The 21,219-nt window shown below is 37.0% G+C and overlaps 1 protein-coding gene across 11 annotated transcripts in view; it reads left to right on the top strand.

The window, feature by feature from the left end:
• LOC131682955 (adipokinetic hormone/corazonin-related peptide receptor variant I-like) overlaps nt 1–21,219 on the top strand; it is a 1,078,244-nt gene that overhangs the window by 773,270 nt on the left and 283,755 nt on the right. For all 11 annotated transcript variants that reach the window (XM_058964785.1, XM_058964777.1, XM_058964781.1 and 8 more), the window contains exons 4-5: nt 8,148–8,296; nt 8,565–8,664. In XM_058964785.1, the coding sequence (XP_058820768.1) occupies nt 8,148–8,296; nt 8,565–8,664 (249 nt within the window). The remainder of the gene's footprint in view (nt 1–8,147; nt 8,297–8,564; nt 8,665–21,219) is intronic.

Consider the following 21,219-nt stretch of genomic DNA (forward strand, 5'->3'; position numbering starts at 1 on the left):
ATTTGCATTCGCACTTGCGCCGCCTGAAGGGACAATTCCAAGTTATTATTTCCACCATCCAGAAGCTCTGGACTTTCTGGACAAATCTTCATCTTTCAAAATAATTAGTGTTTCGATATATTCCATGTTAAACCCATTAAATGATGATCACATTCACAACGAGAGGTTCGATTTATTTACTCTCTCTTAATGCACAGTTCTCAACTAATTGGATATCCAATTACTCTAAATTGTAGGTTTAATTAAGCACAACAACTTAGCTAAAGAAAGTATGGCACTAAATGTTAACGCACAACCCCAATTAGTCAAAATACCATAAGCTATGTGATTCCTATTACGCGGATTCCTTTTTCACGCCCCCAATTATTCGCGTAGTAGAAGACCTGACTGTATTCCGGTACCGTATCGTATCGCAAACTTCTTCTCTAGTTCTAGTTTTTTTCTGTTGACCTATTTCCGCTACGAGGCCAAACACTGAAGCCAGAGAGGTGACTCCCACTATCTGAACTAGATATCGACCCATCAACTCATGGACCAGGGACCAACGGCTTTACTTCCCTTACCCTCAGATTTTTTTCACCGCAGAAATATCTCATCGACCTCGGCTGGAATTGAATCCAGACCAGCTGAGATGAGCGGCGGTCACGCTTCTCACTCAACTACCGGCACCGTCATCGAAAAACGTCAAAATTGTTATGCGAAACTGAAGGTGGAAAGCTAAAAAACGTCCCCGTGATTATGGAATCAGGTGAGAATAACCAGCAACAATAGCTCTGGATGTTACATGCTGGTCCGTTTACTGTTGTTTCGCATATTGTAACGACACTATTGATATCCGCTCCAAAATTGCTGTTGTTGGCTTCTAGGTTATGGTTTTCCATATATTTTTGAGAATAGTTTGCTCATCCGTACAGCATCGCCTGGTTTAATGGTCTTGTAGTACAAGCAACGCTGATATGGAAATCACAGTAGCTTGTTTCCATTATTTCATTGGAATTAAAATGTTGATTTGTTCTAGGGGAACTGTGGGTAAGACGGACAGGTGGGGTAAGACGGACACATGGTTATTTTAGGGATATAACATTAAAACTTCAATTGCATTGTATGTGTACCCTATCATTATGGGTAACCTTGAATTATGAAACACTTAGTAGGCCTTGAATACTGCTAAACGTGTACAATTTAAGCAAATATTGATAATCAGTAGTGCAGTTTCTTGCGGATGTAATTTTCAAGTTTCCGATTTTAAAGTTTAGCGATGAAAAAATCAATTCTTTCGCGGATTTTTTCCTTTATTTCGATAAAGTAACTCTTAAGTGACACCTTCGTGGAAAATAACAGGTAAGTTTAATTATGCGTGAATAAGTACAAACGTTTAAAAAGTATGTGTACTGGTGGGGCAAGACGGACAGTCTTGGTTAATTCTATTGATTCATCCTTTTTATGAATGTCTCGCCCGTAGAAACGAAATTAAAGCAGTCAAACGTGAAGAACCATCAAGTTAGCTGAAGTCTCACATGCAATAGACTGCAGGATATACGTTAATGTGCCCGAGGCTTAATACGGAATTCCTAGAACCTGGTAGACGATTTTGTGCAGGTCCCATACTCTGGCTGTGTGTAATCGAGGAACTAATGTTACCAATTACGCGTTTAATATATAACTTTCCAGTTTTGTATAAGTGATTGTGACTGATCATTGGAACTGATTGTCTAGCTCTCTTTATGACAATGGCAAAAACGATATTAGAAAATACATCATTTGCTTCAACTCTAAATCGAACCCTAAAACGTCATTTTTCACCTCGAATTGAACATATATATTAAGAAGAACCACAATCCATTCTAAACATCCGCAAGAAACAGTAAATTTTAATATTTTGCATTGTGATCATCCTTTCTGCAGCATGTCCGTCTTACCCCCACCATGTGTCCGTTTCACCCGCAGTCTGGAAAAAGTGCAGATATTTATTCGTTTTCCAGTTCTTTAAAAAATGCTACTTATGGATTTTTGTAATATAATTCCTCTGGGCACTCCATAGCCAACATATGGAGCTACAACATCGAGTATTACATATTGACAAAAACCTGCTCTTACTATGTTATATTTCAGTATACACGGTGTTCCTAAAACCGTCATTAACCAAGAAAAATGACCATAAATTTGTCATACGGCATTCGAAAGATACAGTATCCAAGCATCTTCTCAGTGAATTTCAAAATGATCCATCGAGGGATTCGAGAAAAATTGCAATTTGAAGTTTTATGACACGTTTCATAAGGCTTCCAGCGATCACTCACGGGTTTGGTCCTATCTCTATAAACAAAAAATATTTGTCTACTTATTTAGTACATGGCATTCGAAAGATATAGTAATCAAGTATATCCCCTGCAAGTTTGAAAATATTTCATTGACGGAATCAAAATTTATAACGGTTTGGATGTGGTATGCAGTCGTAGATGGGTTTTCTACTAGACTTCAAGCGTGAATCCATGTTTGTCCATTGACTATTTAGATCGTTTATACGTGTCGCGGTTTTAAAGGAAAACCTTACCATTTAATTATATAAATATAATGTACAAAAGGTGTTATTTATATGGTGCACTGAAAAAATATGAAAATAGGGTTGTCTACCAAACGTTAAATATAATCACATTCACAACGAGAGGTTCGATTTATTTACTCTCTCTTAATGCACAGTTCTCAACTAATTGGATATCCAATTACTCTAAATTGTAGGTTTAATTAAGCACATCAACTTAGCTAAAGAAAGTATGGCACTAAATGTTAACGCACAACCCCAATTAGTCAAAATACCATAAGCTATGTGATTCCTATTACGCGGATTCCTTTTTCACGCCCCCAATTATTCGCGTAGTAGAAGACCTGACTGTATTCCGGTACCGTATCGTATCGCAAACTTCTTCTCTAGTTCTAGTTTTTTCTGTTGACCTATTTCCGCTACGAGGCCAAACACCGAAGCCAGAGAGGTGACTCCCACTATCTGAACTAGATATCGACCCATCAACTCATGGACCAGGGACCAACGGCTTTACTTCCCTTATCCTCAGATTTTTTTCACCGCAGAAATATCTCATCGACCTCGGCTGGAATTGAATCCAGACCAGCTGAGATGAGCGGCGGTCACGCTTCTCACTCAACTACCGGCACCGTCATCGAAAAACGTCAAAATTGTTATGCGAAACTGAAAGTGGAAAGCTAAAAAACGTCCCCGTGATTATGGAATCAGGTGAGAATAACCAGCAACAATAGCTCTGGATGTTACATGCTGGTCCGTTTACTGTTGTTTCGCATATTGTAACGACACTATTGATATCCGCTCCAAAATTGCTGTTGTTGGCTTCTAGGTTATGGTTTTCCATATATTTTTGAGAATAGTTTGCTCATCCGTACAGCATCGGATATTTGCCAACTCGCCTGGTTTAATGGTCTTGTAGTACAAGCAACGCTGATATGGAAATCACAGTAGCTTGTTTCCATTATTTCATTGGAATTAAAAATGTTGATTTGTTCTAGGGGAACTGTGGGTAAGACGGACAGGTGGGCTAAGACGGACACATGGTTATTTTAGGGATATAACATTAAAACTTCAATTGCATTGTATGTGTACCCTATCATTATGGGTAACCTTGTATTATGAAACACTTAGTAGGCCTTGAATACTGCTAAACGTGTACAATTTAAGCAAATATTGATAATCAGTAGTGCAGTTTCTTGCGGATGTAATTTTCAAGCTTCCGATTTTAAAGTTTAGCGATGAAAAAATCAATTCTTTCGCGGATTTTTTCCTTTATTTCGATAAAGTAACTCTTAAGTGACACCTTCGTGGAAAATAACAGGTAAGTTTAATTATGCGTGAATAAGTACAAACGTTTAAAAAGTATGTGTACTGGTGGGGCAAGACGGACAGTCTTGGTTAATTCTATTGATTCATCCTTTTTATGAATGTCTCGCCCGTAGAAACGAAATTAAAGCAGTCAAACGTGAAGAACCATCAAGTTAGCTGAAGTCTCACATGCAATAGACTGCAGGATATACGTTAATGTGCCCGAGGCTCAATACGGAATTCCTAGAACCTGGTAGACGATTTTGTGCAGGTCCCATACTCTGGCTGTGTGTAATCGAGGAACTAATGTTACCAATTACGCGTTTAATATATAACTTTCCAGTTTTGTATAAGTGATTGTGACTGATCATTGGAACTGATTGTCTAGCTCTCTTTATGACAATGGCAAAAACGATATTAGAAAATACATCATTTGCTTCAACTCTAAATCGAACCCTAAAACGTCATTTTTCACCTCGAATTGAACATATATATTAAGAAGAACCACAATCCATTCTAAACATCCGCAAGAAACAGTAAATTTTAATATTTTGCATTGTGATCATCCTTTCTGCAGCATGTCCGTCTTACCCCCACCATGTGTCCGTTTCACCCGCAGTCTGGAAAAAGTGCAGATATTTATTCGTTTTCCAGTTCTTTAAAAAATGCTACTTATGGATTTTTGTAATATAATTCCTCTGGGCACTCCAAAGCCAACATATGGAGCTACAACATCGAGTATTACATGTTGACAAAAACCTGCTCTTACTATGTTATATTTCAGTATACACGGTGTTCCTAAAACCGTCATTAACCAAGAAAAATGACCATAAATTTGTCATACGGCATTCGAAAGATACAGTATCCAAGCATCTTCTCAGTGAATTTCAAAATGATCCATCGAGGGATTCGAGAAAAATTGTAATTTGAAGTTTTATGACACGTTTCATAAGGCTTCCAGCGATCACTCACGGGTTTGGTCCTATCTCTATAAACAAAAAATATTTGTCTACTTATTTAGTACATGGCATTCGAAAGATATAGTAATCAAGTATATCCCCTGCAAGTTTGAAAATATTTCATTGACGGAATCAAAATTTATAACGGTTTGGATGTGGTATGCGGTCGTAGATGGGTTTTCTACTAGACTTCAAGCGTGAATCCATGTTTGTCCATTGACTATTTAGATCGTTTATACGTGTCGCGGTTTTAAAGGAAAACCTTACCATTTAATTATATAAATATAATGTACAAAAGGTGTTATTTATATGGTGCACTGAAAAATATGAAAATAGGGTTGTCTACCAAACGTTAAATATAATGTGTAAATTAAAAAAATGGATAAAAGTCGGAATGTTTACTTCAAAAGGCCATATCTCAATGGTTTGTTGACCGATTCTAATTATTTTTTCATTATTAAACAGGTATTTCATCGTTAATTTTCATTAGGAAGAATATAAAATAGAGTCATCTACATCAACAAATAGACAATATAATTGATCTCAACTATACTTATTATCATTATTTCGTGAATATTTTTGTTTTAAAAATAGCGGTCTATCCATGTTTATATACTAGTTGATTGCAATTGCTGTATAAACATCTGATAGTCAAATTCTCATGATAAGTTCAATTCGACAATAAAACTGACAATAGTTAGAGATATGAGCAGATGAACTTGTACTAATAACATCCCCTTTGACCAGTTTTAACATCTGTCAACCCAACCAGCGAATCACGATTGTACAAAATTTCCAACAAAGACCGTATCATTACATAAATTGATCTGAATCAGCAAATACCCTCATATTTTTGAAATTTATGGTTTTATTTTTCCATGATTTGTAGTTTTCGTTCGTTGCATTCCACCAATGTATAGAAATTGATAGGTCGTCTTTTTGAATATAAAGATATTCACTAAATAGTGATAATACATATAGTTGAGGATAATTATGTTGTCTATTGTTTGAAGCAGGCAACTCTATTTTATATTCTTCTTAATGAAAATTAACGATGAGACGTCTACTTGTTCAATAATGAAAAAATAATTAGAATCGGTCAACAATCCATTGAGAGATGGCCTTTTGAAGTAAACATTCCGACTTTTATCCAATTTTTTTTATTTACACATTATATTTAACGTTTGGTAGACAACCCTATTTTCATATTTTTTCAGTGCACCATATAAATAACTCCTTTTGTACTTTATATTTATATAATTAAATGGTAAGGTTTTCCTTTAAAAACGGCGACACGTATAAACGATCTAAACAGTCAATGAACAAACATGGATTCACGCTTGAAGTCTGGTAGAAAACCCATCTATGACCGCATACCACATCCAAACCGTTATAAATTTCGATTCCGTCAATGAAATATTTTCAAACTTGCAGGGGATATACTTGATTACTATATCTTTCAAATGCCATGTACTAAATAAGTGGACAAATATTTTTTGTTTATAGAGATAGGACCAAACCCGTGGGTGGTCGCTGGTAGCCTTATGAAACGTGTCATAAAACTTCAAATTGCAATTTCTCTCGAATCCCTCGATGGATCATTTTGAAATTCTTTGAGAAGATGCTTGGATACTGCATCTTTCGAATGCCGTATGACAAATTTATGGTCATTTTTTAGGTCATAACGGTTTTAGGAACACCGTGTATATGCTTAATATGTCCGTCTTACCCCCAGTTCCCCTACATGAAAAAGCGAAATTAGCAAGGCAGATATTTGATTAAACTCAGTGGACTTTTTCAATATACCTCTACCGAGTGCATATTCGAATTTTATTTATCTCTATATGAATCACATATTTTGCTTTTTGGATTTATAACTTTTTTGACCTCATTTGAAGCATAATCTGCAGATTGTAATTTAATCAAAGCAAACACCAATCAATATTCTCTTTTACATCAAGTTTAAAGTTTAGTACACGGGTCACGGGATTTCGAACGTAATTTGACCAGGGGAAAACCTAAGGCTCTGCCACTGCTAAACAAATACCAACAATATCAAAATAGCGCCGAGTTTTAAACCTTAACTTTTTTTCGTTTTGACAACAAATTCTGTCAAAACGAATCAGTTTCGCGTACAGCGTATTTTGCTATCCTGAATGAGCAAAGCATGTTTGTCAAACTTCTCCATCGACAAGTTTGACAAACTTCTCCATCAACAAGTTTGACAAACTGCAGCGTTACGCTGTTTGAAGTTTTGACAAACTGGTCAGTACGCTGTTTGACAAATCGACAAATAATCGCTTTGACAAACACGAATAAAAAGCTTGGCAAATTGTGTTTGATAAAATATTTGAAGAGCCTGTACACAGCAGTTCAAATTTATCTCACGAAAGATTTCAAATATTTCACGTTATGACAAACAGTGTACTGTGTAGCTTAAGGAACGTGCTATTTGAGCCAGTCGCTACTGATTTCTGATTCCTGAACTCCTTGAGAATATTCTTCCAAATTTTTATAGAAGTTTCCGAATGTCATCATATATATTTGCATTCCCCATAGATAAGCTGACCAACTCTGACGAAAAAATCAGGATACCTTTCAGGAACGGAGCGTAATCGTTCACCACACCAGGTAGATAATTCACATGGTGTATGGATATTTTCGACAGAGTTGTTCAGCTTACTCATAGATCATCGAGTAGATATGTTTAATATACCACATAACAAGATAATCCAAGAAAAAAATCTTCGGTTTTGGGAACCTAGTTTATAATTCGCGGAACTGGTCAGAGATTAGCAAATTACTACTAAAACATAGCGGGATGAATACATTTTTGATCAAAATCGACATGCCTTCTTGAAATAAATAAATTATTCTGATATAAATTGAGCATGTGCAAAGAAATCTTATGAAAGCACTTGTGGGAACGTCCGTCCCAGGAACTGGCCAATTGGTGTCGCGCTCATATGAAATACGATTATTGTGTGTGAAAGTCATTTCTAACCAATTCTTGGCGAAGAAAATGGAATTCCAGAGTTATTTTGAAATGATTTCGAAAAAAATGAAAATAGCTAAATGTTGGAACCCCACTGGAATCAAAATTTATTCCAAATCCGGTAAATAATGCATTTTTGAAAATCAGTCTTCAATTCTGGTGTAAAGCAACTGCCGTGGCGCAATGTTTCACCCGATGTCTGTATGTATCTATTGAAGTGGTAGCTGTATCCAAAGCATAACATATCAATCAAATACTATAATACAAATCTATATTATGTTGTACAGACATATGAGCTTCATTGTTACTAATGAGTTTTTTTATCGTCCTTCCGGATTGTTAACAGGTAACATTTCTAATGATGCCACTGGAAATTGCGTGGGCATACACAGTGAGGTGGATGGCTGGCGATATTATGTGTCGTCTAATGGCATTTTTCCGCACGTTCGGTTTATATTTATCTAGCTTTGTGCTCGTGTGCATATCAATAGATAGGTAAATATTATAGTTAATAGCCTGAGATTTGTCTAAACTTCCCAAAAATTGAAAGGTTTTGTATGTTGTAGATCTAGAATGTTCAGGAATTTTCATCACTTCTTCATTGAATTTTGAAATTTTTTATGTGTTTCTTGGTTATAAGTAACACCTGAAATCGAGATCGATTGTTTCTACCAGCACAACATATTCAACCCATAAATACTTGTATATTGGATATCGATAAACTATATCTTAGTGAATTACATTAATTTTTGTAATCCAACAGATATTATGCTGTACTACAACCATTGAAACTATCGAAAAGAAGAGGCAAAATAATAATCACTATAGCTTGGATATTGGCATTTATGTGCAGCACGCCACAGGTAACTTCTTTCAAGTAATGCGATTCAATCACATTTCATTAGTTATTGAATATGATAATTGGTTTAGATAATTGTAGTTGCATGAAGAATTAATCTAAAATTTCGACAAATTGTAGTTAGTCTTGATAATGGCAAAAACGGTGTGGTAACCTTGATTTTCCAGTACCTATGGCTTCGTTTCATTATGCACATTCTTCAGCTAACCGATCACGTTGGGCTCATCAATGTTCCTGATATTTTCAGGTGGAACATTGCACAGTGGTCCAGGAAGCGAAATTAGCGAGAAACAATTCTTAACGCATTCATCTTTAGGTTTAGAGATTTGGTGTCTTAGAAACATTTATTGTGCGTGACAAACTGCATCTTTTGGCTGAAACGGTGTTGGGGTGGTCCTTAAAATGTCAAAGTTGTGGACATTATTTCATATTATGGTTCAGAGAGAATGATACCTTCTTCTGCAATATTGTAGCACAATCAATTCTGAGCAACTTTGTTGAAGATATTAACTTTGTATCTCAAACCGTTTTCATTTTATAGTGAGTTCCATATCATAATTTAGGGTGTCTCGCAAAAAAGCAGTTTTCTCCGTACAGTTTTTTAATATGATTTTTCTCACAAAAGTACCACTTTTATAGCATGATTAGAGGCAACTTTTGCTGAAGAAAGGAAAATTTTATCTTGTCGGGTTCAAAAGTTATACTTAATTTTCACTTAAAAATACGCCCTTTTCAAATGTCGATATCTCAAAAGGGGGCAAACAAAAATTGATAATTTTGATTGCATTTGAAAGGCTGTACTTTTACCTACAATATATTGAAAAATTGGAGAACGTTTTTCTGTATTTCTCAAATAAATCATATTTAAGTAAAAGCATTTTTGCGTATAATCCTACAGCGCTCATATTAAAAAATATTTGTTTTACGTGGATTCTGTGAATTCTTGTCAAGACTTTTCACATACATTTGCAGGTTTTTCATATTGCAAATAGGGTGATGACCCTATTTTGGGATCACTCGTTAGGGTGGCGCACTCTATCATTAATTACTCGACCTAAGTACAATCGTTGAAATGCATATAAATTATGATCAATGCGTTGTGGTCAATATATTTGCTTTATTCCTGAGAACCAGTATATTAAATAACTTGTATACGAGTGTAATAGAAACTAGAATCGCTTTCCTCTTACTTCCACCCTACCATACCACCAACAAACATAATGGAGCTATCGAAAATGCAAATATACACTGAAGTCTTTTTAGACGGTTTTTTATGCGCGCATCCCCTACATAAAGAAGCCTAAGTGTACAGTATGTAGAATAATTAAAGACACCCTCGTTCTTTTCTATTTAATCCCATTACCACTACTACTATTACGACGACTAACTTATTCAGTTTTTTATTTGTTGGCTGTGAAACGGTAAATCAAAAATTTTAAAAGAATGCTCATCGTACAATACAACAAACCTTTCCTATGACCAACGATATAGGGGTGTCTTTAATTTTTTACATACTGTATATAGGAATTGTTGCATTCGCGCAATTCTCTGTTTTCATCTTCGTCGATGAATCTTTGATCATACCCATTAATTTTTGTAGCAGAAGATTAGTTTGATGATTTAAAAACAACAATAAGCACGTCTTTTAAAGATTACTGCTAGTGTGTGTAATACTGGAAATCGTTACCAAACATCTTAACTGCAATGAGTCGAACTCTCATCAGTTCCCCATTTGATAATCAAAATCATGCTTAGTTTCTGGGTTTCAGTATTGCACTTGATGTACTCAATTAAGCGCTTTGCAGAGTGGTCTACCAAATCTACGACAGTCGTTTTAAAGTACTTGAATGATTCTCTTATTTCATTTAAAAATATTAAAAACTATGTTGAATAATTTGTTGCGTTTATATAACAGAAGGATATCAGTTTTTTTTACTTGAACAATACTGTTATATGAAGGTCAATTTTGTTTTTGGTTTGAGGTTAGTAGATTGCAGATCTTGATACTGCTACCTGCTAAAACCGTTCCTGCAAATGAACGAAATCGATTGTAAATTTGTGTAGATTTTGGGAAGTCTTGGCAATAATTGGAAGCAAATTATAGGTCACGTCATTGGTGATTGGTGGTATTTACCCTATCTGCATTATGAAAAGCCTGCAAATGTATGTGATCCTTGAAAAGTCTTTATAAGAATTCACAGAATCAGCGTAAAACAAATATTTTTTAATACGAGAGCTGTCGGATTATACGCAAAAATGCTTTTACTTAAATTTGATTTATTTGAGAAAGACAAAAAAGCGTTCTCCATTTCTTCAATATATTGTAGGTAAAAGTACAGCCTTTCAAATGCAATCAAAATTATCAATTTTTGTTTGCCCCCTTTTGAGATATCGACATTTGAAAAGGGCGTATTTTTAAGTGAAAATTAAGTATAACTTTTGAACCCGACAAGATAAAATTTTCCTTTCTTCAGCAAAAGTTGCCTCTAATCATGCTATAAAAGTGGTACTTTTGTGAGAAAAATCATATTAAAAAACTGTACGGAGAAAACTGCTTTTTTGCGAGACACCCTAAATTATGATATGGAACTCACTATAAAATGAAAACGGTTTGAGATACAAAGTTAATATCTTCAACAAAGTTGCTCAGAATTGATTGTTCTACAATATTGCAGAAGAAAGTATCATTCTCTCTGAACTATAATTTGAAATAATATCTACAACTTTGACATTTTAAGAACTACCCTAAAACTGTTTCAGCCAAAAGATGCAGTTTGTCACGCACAATATATGTTTCTAAGACACCAAATCTCTAAACCTAAAGATGAATGCGTTAAGAATTGTTTCCCGCTAATTTCGCTTCCTGGACCACTGTGCATTGATCAGATTCTCAACCAGCGTAGCCACATTTTTTTTTCAAAAAAACTGGAACCTTTCTTGAAAAAAAACTGGAAAAACTAGATGCTCGAAAAAAAACTCCTTTACCCTTGTAATGTACGAGCATACTACGTTATGAGCATTTCAATTTGTGGGTACAACATCGCTTGAAACCAGCGGCGGATCATGGAGAAAGATCCGGGAGGTCCAGGTCCTGCTGAAAATTTTCAACTTGTTAAGAAATTTTAAACTAGTTTTAATTTTAAAGTAGCAATACCTCACTGCATACTCCCTCCGGGCCGGTATGATTGACGATTTTTGGAGTGATTGCATAACCTTTCTATATGAGAAAGGCAAAAATTTGATTTTGAAAATTTTTCATTTCAGTTTATATGGGAATTTGTTGTGTGATTGCACTCTTCAACTCGCAACTCCGGAACCGGAAGTCCAATTTATAAAAAAATCAATAGCAGCCGATGGGAAGGTTGTACCTTTAATTTCAGATTAACTTTGTGCAAATCGGTTCAGCCATCTCTCAGAAACAGAGGTAACTTTTTTCCACATACACACATACACACACAGACATTTTCCGATCTCGACGAACTCAGTCGATTGGCATATGACACACGGCTCTCCGGGTTGAGAATTTTAGAGTGAATGAGAAAGGCAAAAACATTTTTAGCAAATGTTGAAAGTTATGCATTTTTTTGGTGAGCAGTTCTATGTTTCATAGACATTAAATCAATTTTAACTTCGCTTCCTATTAAATAAAAGCCCTTATTACAGTACATTTCTACAAAAACGAGCACAATTTGAAAATAAATCTGAGGATTATGATTGATTACAGAACTCTGCAATTTTCTATTGGGATGTTTTCAGGCAGGAATTTGATATTGATGCTATTAGACAACTGTGAAATCAAGACCAATAGATCAGTTATATATCAGGACCCCATTCCGACAATTTATCAAAAGTCCTCATGATGTTTACAACAACAGGTTATCAATCTACGGATCAGATAATTGTTATTGTAATATTGAATTAAATCAGTCTGCATCAATAAATTTTCAACTAAAATTCAATATTTTTTTTTTTGGTGTGAGGGGGGGGGGGGTTGTATGGTACCCCAAAACCTTCTCTTGGCTACGCCGTTGCTTGGAGTTATTTATTTCGCTTTTCATTTTCCGATATGTTTCAGATCGATCCGATGGTTATAAGTTAGAAAAATTGCCGTCAGAAGGTTCGCACAAATGAACATATTTGTACTGATAAGTTATCAAGTTCCTTCCAGACAACTTGGAAGTGTTCGGTGATTATTTCTAGCGGTTGTAGATAGTAAAATGAAATACAAAATTCGTTTTATCGAAATAATGTTTAGCTTATTTCAATGGATTATTACTATATTGAACAATAAATAGGCGACAAAGAGTAATCAACAAACAACAAGCCATAACTTTTAAAGTATTCAAAATAGATATTTAAAGTCTTTAGTAAAGTTATTTGCAAAAGTAAGAGCTACAAATTTGCTGAAGACGATATAATCACTTCCAAGAAAATTTGTGAAAATATCTCACTCATAGGGGGATTAATCAGCAAAAGCACAATACCAAAAGAAAGGGCATATTACCTTCATAAAATTCTCCGAAGATACTATTGACCTAAAATAAGCCGTTTTGGCGTTAATAATAGATTACATGTTTTTGGTCATATTTCTGGCAATGGGAAATGATAAAAATCTTTCGTCCGCATTTAATGTTAAATATCTCTTTTGATAATAGCCGATTTCAACAATCTATAGCTTGTTCGAAAGGTATTCGTTAAAGCTGTCTAAAAACATATAAATCTATATTGTCAATATCGGCAGATAATTTAAAAAAACTGCAAAAAACGCAATTTTTACACATTCAAACATTCATATCTTGGAAACTAAACATCAGAATCGAAAACAAATTAATAGCGTTCATACTGTTTTTTAGTTCTTTAATTTAAAATTGGTTTGGATAAGATCGGTTCAGCCATTGCTGAGAAACACGAATGAGAATTTGTCCGTTACATACACACAAACACACAGACGTTGTCCCAAATCGTCGAGCTGAGTCGATTGGTATATAAGACTCCACGTCCACGGTGGGGAATCTACCCTACCGTGAATTCCCCGGCGGTAGATTTCTCCCGACGCCGATTTTCGTTTTCGTGAGTCATTTAGCTCCCCGCTGCAACCCGATCTACTCGGTCTAGTGCCCGGTGGCGGACCTAGCCTACTCAACGGGCCAGGCAGTAGGTGCTGAGGTTCATCCAGCGATTCCGGGTGGAGCGTAGCTTCCAGTACACTGGCGCTCCAACGACCCACTGCTAGATGTTTGACGGTCTACTTGGTCTAATTCTCGGCGGTTCCTACTCACGAGCTACCCGGTAGGGTGTCGAGGTCGGTCCGGCGATTCCTGTGAAACCTGATATCCGGTTCACTGGCGCCCCGACGACCCGAACCAGGCTCTACGTCGCGTACTGCCCAACTGGTCCCCGGCGGTGGACTCAGTTTACACCGTCGGAGCGGTGGGATTTTTTCCCGAAACCCGATTTGTGTTTTCACGGAGGCGTTCTAGCCAATGAACAGTGGTCTAAATCGAGAATGATGACAAAAATATTTGTGACTAAGCTAAAAGTTCTAGAGCTTTCATGTCTTTGGAACAAATAATCTGTGGCAATTAAGACATCTTTGGAGATCAGTGACATTAGGGTGGTCCTGATTGTTTGTAAGATGTGGAAATTATTTTCGTGATAACAAAAAAAAATATTTTCGAAATAAGAAGAGATAGAACAATCAAGTGTTCCGCAAAATTGTAGTACAACCTATTTTAAGTAATTTGGCTGAGGACGTCATAGAGTGGAAGCCTGTTTTTATCAGCCTTAATTTTCTTAGCTTTTTGACCCGATTTTGTTAGCCAACCAGACTATGTACACGTAATAATGTTGAATATTTTAACAGCTTCGGTTTATAAAAGGAAATAAATAAATATGTGTTGCCGTTGCCCCCATTTGGTCAAGCAAAAATACACCAAAGGGGCTGATAAAAACGGGTGTTCGGTGTACTTGTAACTTTATTGGTTTTAATTTTACAACTATTAGAATATTGTACGGTATTGTATCCCTAACTTTTTGAATATTTTTTTTTGCGTCTTACCAAAAAATTTAGCGCTTATCGGGACGAATTGAGCATTGCAAGATGACATCATACGAGTAAAAATGCTCGAAAAAATGGCAGCGAGCTTGTTTATATGGTGTTAGAATTCGAACCGAGTTTCTTGTACTGGATGAAACCAAAAATTTTCTAAGTCCATGTAAACAAGCTCTGTGAGCTATCAGAAAAGTGAGGTTATACATTTTCATGCAATAAACAAGCTCGCTGCCATTTTTTCGAGTATTTTTACTCGTATGACGTCATCTTGCAACGCTCAATTCGTCCCGATAAGCGCTAAATGTTTTGTGAAGACGCTAAAAAAAATATTCAAAAAGTTAGGGATACAATACCGTACAATATTCTAATAGTTGTAAAATTAAAACCAATAAAGTTACAAGTACACCGAACACCCGTTTTTATCAGCCCCTTTGGTGTATTTTTGCTTGACCAAATGGGGGCAACGGCAACACATATTTATTTATTTCCTTTTATAAACCGAAGCTGTTAAAATATTCAACATTATTACGTGTACATAGTCTGGTTGGCTAACAAAATCGGGTCAAAAAGCTAAGAAAATTAAGGCTGATAAAAACGGGCTTTCACTGTATGACGTCCTCAGCCAAATTACTTAAAATAGGTTGTACTACAATTTTGCGGAACACTTGATTGTTCTATCTCTTCTTATTTCGAAAATATTTTTTTTGTTATCACGAAAATAATTTCCACATCTTACAAACAATCAGGACCACCCTAATGTCACTGATCTCCAAAGATGTCTTAATTGCCACAGATTATTTGTTCCAAAGACATGAAAGCTCCAGAACTTGTAGCTTAGTCACAAATATTTTTGTCATCATTCTCGATTTAGACCACTGTTCATTGACTAGAACGCCTCCGTGAAAACACAAATCGGGTTTCGGGAAAAAATCCCACCGCTCCGACGGTGTAAACTGAGTCCACCGCCGGGGACCAATTGGGCAGTACGCGACGTAGCACCCGGTTCGGGTCGTCGGGGCGCCAGTGAACCGGATATCAGGTTTCACAGGAATCGCCGGACCGACTTCGACACCCTACCGGGTAGCTCGTGAGTAGGAACCGCCGAGAATTGGACCAAGTAGACCGTCAAACATCTAGCAGTGGGTCGTTGGGGCGCCAGTGTACTGGAAGCTACGCTCCACCCGGAATCGCTGGATTAACCTCAGCACCTACTGCCTGGCCCGTTGAGTAGGCTAGGTCCGCCACCGGGCACTAGACCGTGTGTTCACACTAAATTATGATTGCCGAATATCAGCAAAATCTGAATTTTGCCTTGCTGGAATATCAGCAATACTTCCAGCAAAAAAAATCGCTGAAATTACAGCAACTCAAAACTGTCAAAATTTGCTTTACTGAAAATCAGCGAAACAAAAATTGCTAAGCTGAACTCTTAACAAATCCAGTTTTGCTAAAAAGTTTTGGCAAAATATTTTGCTGAAACAAAATACAAAAAATTGGTGTGTAGAGTGCTCTAGTTCTAACCCCAACCGCTGTCAGTTCATACATTTTGACAGCAGTTGGGGTTAGAAACTGACTCAGTTTCGCTTCAAACGAAAACCACATTAGAAAAAAAAGTAAGCTTTTATGCTTAAAATTCAAAAACCGTAGTAAAAATAGTATGAACTTATCAATGAAGAACAAAATAACCAAATGATTTTTTTGTACTATTTATTAGATTCCTACAATTTTTGGACAGTGTAACGCCGGTTCTGGGAATTAACAATTATCAAAGCTGCTGCAAGAGACTGAAAACTGGCTGATCATTCGTTTGATTAGATGCCGATTGCACCGACTACGGCCTTAAGCGCCAGGTTAATTTGGTCATCTGAATCGCATATTGCCACTGGTTTAAACGCGGTGACAATCAACATGATCATTCCCACAACGACACGCATGTTAATTGTTGCCTGGGCACGCTTCTGAGAAATGTAACAGATGAGTACGACTGAACATGCCCTCTACTCATTCGTCGTTCCACTGACCTGTAAAAGGGTGCATAAATTAAAACTACCAGGAGGTGACAAAATTAGAACTAATTAATAGATTGAAAGGGCTATGATGACTAATTAACTTACCTGGCTTGTCAAACTAGTTTCCGAAGATTTCACAAAGTCCGAACCAAAATAAAATGTCTAGACGATTTTTTAAAACATATAGGTTTGTTCGTTTCAACAGTGCATTCTTGACTTTGTGAAATATCAACGTATACTTGGATGTTAGCTTTGGATTGGCGATGATGATGAGGCCGTATTTTGATCTAGTTAAATCACATTAAATTTTCTTGAATCGTCGAGTATGTCGTTAACCTTCCAAATAACATCCAACGTGTGGATGCCGATTTGCCCCAGGTGTCGGAAAGCGGTATCCACTACTACAACTCCTTCAGAGTGTTGATCTATACCACCGAAACCTTGCGGGCCTGCTCGATGTGAACTACCAACCAGCAATGAGTGTTTTTCACTGTTACCGGACCCAGTTCAAATTCTTGATGATTTTTTTGCTGCACATGGTTGCCAGCTAGAGGAGTAAAATAATTAAAATCCCTGTTTACAATCAATACAAGTAGGGTTGCCACCCCTCCGGGTTTGACCCGGAGACTCCGGTTTTCGGGAGCAATCTGCGGGCCTCCGGATTTCACATCAATTTCTCCGGGTTTGATGGGAAGAAGCATAATTTCATTTTTTTATGGAATTAACTGATTCTTTACAAAATAATTAAAAAGTCTAAGTTAACTATTACTCTGGTTCAGATTTGTTTTGTCCGACTAACCCTTGATTTTAAGGTGGCAAAAATGAGTTTACCAAATATTGCTGACTTCTTTCACAAAGCAATGAAAATGAAAACAAATCAAATTATACTATCAATTAGGAAAAGTAATATTTCGCTATACGTTACAATTGAAAGATTGCATCCCACTAAGTCGCTCAAAATGGTGTAAAAAGTTATTTTGCTGCAATTTTACCAAATCACTTCACTGTTACACCAAGGTATGGCAGCTTTGTTCTAATCCAACTGACTAGCTGAACATCAAACGAGTTCCTCCGGTGTTGTTGCTACTCCTGCAGCGACCCTTAACTGTTGCCTAGGGAGGTTTGTTTTGCCCCTTTGTTGCGACCTCTGGTGATGAATAACAGAACCACATAGTGCTTCCCATGTGATACCGCAGCCCTGCCTCATTTGCTCTCCTTTTTCCGTTGGAGACCAATTCTCGTTCGACTTATCCTGCACAGCGAGAGTAGCTGGTGCTTTTGTATTCTTAACACTCAGTCGGGAAAGTGAAATGCTACACCAGATTAAACCGATAAAACCGTTCTGAAACGTTGAAATTTACAGCTGTACTTTAACGTAGTAATAAATAGCGATTAAAGTGCTCTAAAATGCCGAGCAATCAGCTTTCCGTCTAGTTCCACTCAAAATCCACCACCCCCCAGGTCAGTGAAAATCTCCGGGTCAAAGCCTCTCCATCGCCATGCAGGATAACTTTGTGATGCTTCGTGTGGATCAGATTATTCACGATGTAGGAGCCAGAGGTGGTTACTGTAAAGCTACTTCCTTCCAGCGATGCCACATGTTTTTGTGAAATGGCCTGTGTTAAGCCAAACCGAGCTAAGCGCCATAATTTTTTTCGTGTATTTTTCGTACCAAAATTAATTTTTCGATAACTTATCATTTACATAGAAAGTTAATGAACACTGGCTTGCTTTCGTTTGCTATTTGGGTTCCCAAAACATAACAGATATTAGAGTTCCTGGTGCTACATTGGATGCTGGAGCGATTTTAGATAAAGTACCTCAAAATGGCGCTTGTTCCTCTTTGGCTTAACACAGGCCAAATGTCAGTAGAAGACTAATTAAAATGTCTGTAAAAGTCTGTAGATGGTTGTGTAAATCCTATTTACACTAGGTTATTACTTTAAAAGTAACTTGAAATTAGTAAACTATTGTGAAGGAATCATTTGTATTCGGATGAAATTATTCTAGTTGTTAAACACTGTTGCTCTTTTAAAAGTCTGTAGATTTCTGATTACGTCTGTAGGAGACCAGCAAAAGTCTGTAAAGTACAGACATGAGAATTGGAAAATTGCTATTGAAATGAATATCTGTAAAGGTTTAAGCAGAATGCTTCATCACTGACGCAATATCAGGTTCAATTTGAAAAGTTGGTCAGTCAGATTTTTTCAAATAGGATTTCAATGTTCCGTCATGGATGGAGCATTCTTGCCCGAGTGACGATTGTCTATACAAGACGCATTAGAGCTGCGTCATAATGTTCAAGATGTGAGATATTGTGACACACATCAGTTATGATCGAAACAAGTGAGTGCAATATAATATCCTAAACCAAATTGTGCGTCATGATACTTCAAAAGTTATTACGGCTCCTCTGGGGCCTTTAACGCTATAACGCAGTTCATATGTGTCATAATATGTAATACCTAAGCATCAAAAAGGCCCAATATCAGTACGCGTCATAAACTCCCGGACTTTATGAGGTAATAACAGTATCTGACGTTGTGATACTATAATGGTGTTGGACGTTCTGTCGCACGTTCAATTTCGGGTCTTATGGCGCTTCTCTTTCAACCGCGCATTCGAGATTCTGCGTGTCAAACAGTGAGAAGCGGGCGGTAATCTTTGGGGCCAGATGCTGCTCCTCTACCTCGAGGTTATCTTGGTCGCGTTCAAGGCGCTGTAGAGGATCTAGTGAAATGAAAAATTATATTAATGATTACCAAAAGTCATATGAAAATTACGGATAAAAACAAAACCAAATATTACCTTTGTAAGTTTGTGGCAGGAAATAGGTCGTCGTGGAACTGGAAGTGCAAAAACGATATGCTGTGACACCAACGAGCTCGGTGTTGCCCTATTGAGGTGTCCGGAATGCATTTCTTGCATAGATGTATGTAATTAGTTTAATACTTCAAATAGCTGTGCATGTTCCTGATTCAGGAGAGTCGTCGACGGATGCCTCATGTGTTCCACCGATTGGGTTGGTGATGTACTTGATGAAATAGCATTCAATACAACTTTCACGCACACGGAAGAAGGAGATTCCTGGACTGAATCGTTTTAGTTTCGCCGCAAATCATTGCTGCAGCATGCGGCCACATGGTGCAGAGGTCTGGTGGAGCGCGCTATGCTGCTTGCGGTCATCAGTTGCCAGCGAAAAGACCCCCTGGTCCTTTGCAGCAACGAGTTGATGATTTCTATGGATCTTTGAAGGCTATGTAGTTGACGGAAGAACTTTTAATCGAACTTTGTACGACTTTCGCGTCCGCCAGAATCCTCGTACGATGTAGGTGACTTGGTAATAGTACGCAAGAATTTGATTCAAACGTCACCCTCGTCGCTTCGCTTGTAGAAGATAAAAACAATAAAAAATGTGTAATAAGTGATAGGAATAGCTAGTTTACAGTTCGGAAAACGTGTCACGGGATTTGGGTCCCTGTGTATTATAAATCGAGCTCGGGATTTCAAATCCCGTGACGGGAAATGAGTCTACACAAAAATGACTGTTTTCCTGAAGTGTAAACCCAACCGCGGGAAACATCACGGGATTTTAAAACTCTCCACACAGAAATCCGGCCGGGAAGAATTCAACACAAATTGTTTCCGACGGGGAAAATAGTATTTTTATAAGGTTTGCAATTCGCTGCAAGTTTGATACTGTTTGTATTTTTAAGAAGCAGCAGAGTTTTTGGTTTAACAGTTTGGAGAGATCTCGGCCGGAAATTTTCTCTGATCAAATTCCGACGCAAATCCCGTGCGAAATCCCGTGATCCATTTCCCGAACTGTAAACTAGCCTTAAGACCATTGTTTAGAATAGCCTCTGCCATCTTTGTTTAATGCATTGACTCAAGTGACAGTTGACGCATGATTTTTTGATTATACTAGTTCTTAGGAACTAAGCAAACATATTGATATTAAGATTATTGATATTAATATTATATTATTAATTATATATTATTATACATTCAATCAATTGAAGATCGAGTAATAAAAGAAAGAGCTATCTCCCCATTTTTAGAGTTGTGCTACTGGAACTGCAGAGCTTGATTCCGGAAGGGCTCCCTGTCAAAATCACACACTACTATTGCAGAAAAAATATTTCTTTTTCTTTTTGGCGCAATGAATGGTGTAGCGTTTATGCATTATTGTTAACATTAAGTCAATGATGCGCCAAACAGAATCATCAATATTATACATTAAGAACATTTTGGCAATACTGTACGGCAAATCACCATTCCCTCGTCGAACGCATCAGTTGCTGCATATGTGGACACCTAATATTACTGCATCTTGGATAACTTCCACCGGATGTCATCCGCAGCAGATGCAAAATCGCACAAACACAAAGACACAGTTGAAGTTGATCGTCCATCGCGGTAGCAAGCACTTTGCTCGTGGCGAAATAGTCCGACAGGTTACCGCACAGTGGGACGAGCCCGGACTTAAGTCCATATA

Source organism: Topomyia yanbarensis, chromosome 2 (genome assembly GCF_030247195.1).
Source record: "Topomyia yanbarensis strain Yona2022 chromosome 2, ASM3024719v1, whole genome shotgun sequence".
NCBI classification, from domain to species: Eukaryota; Metazoa; Arthropoda; class Insecta; order Diptera; family Culicidae; genus Topomyia; species Topomyia yanbarensis.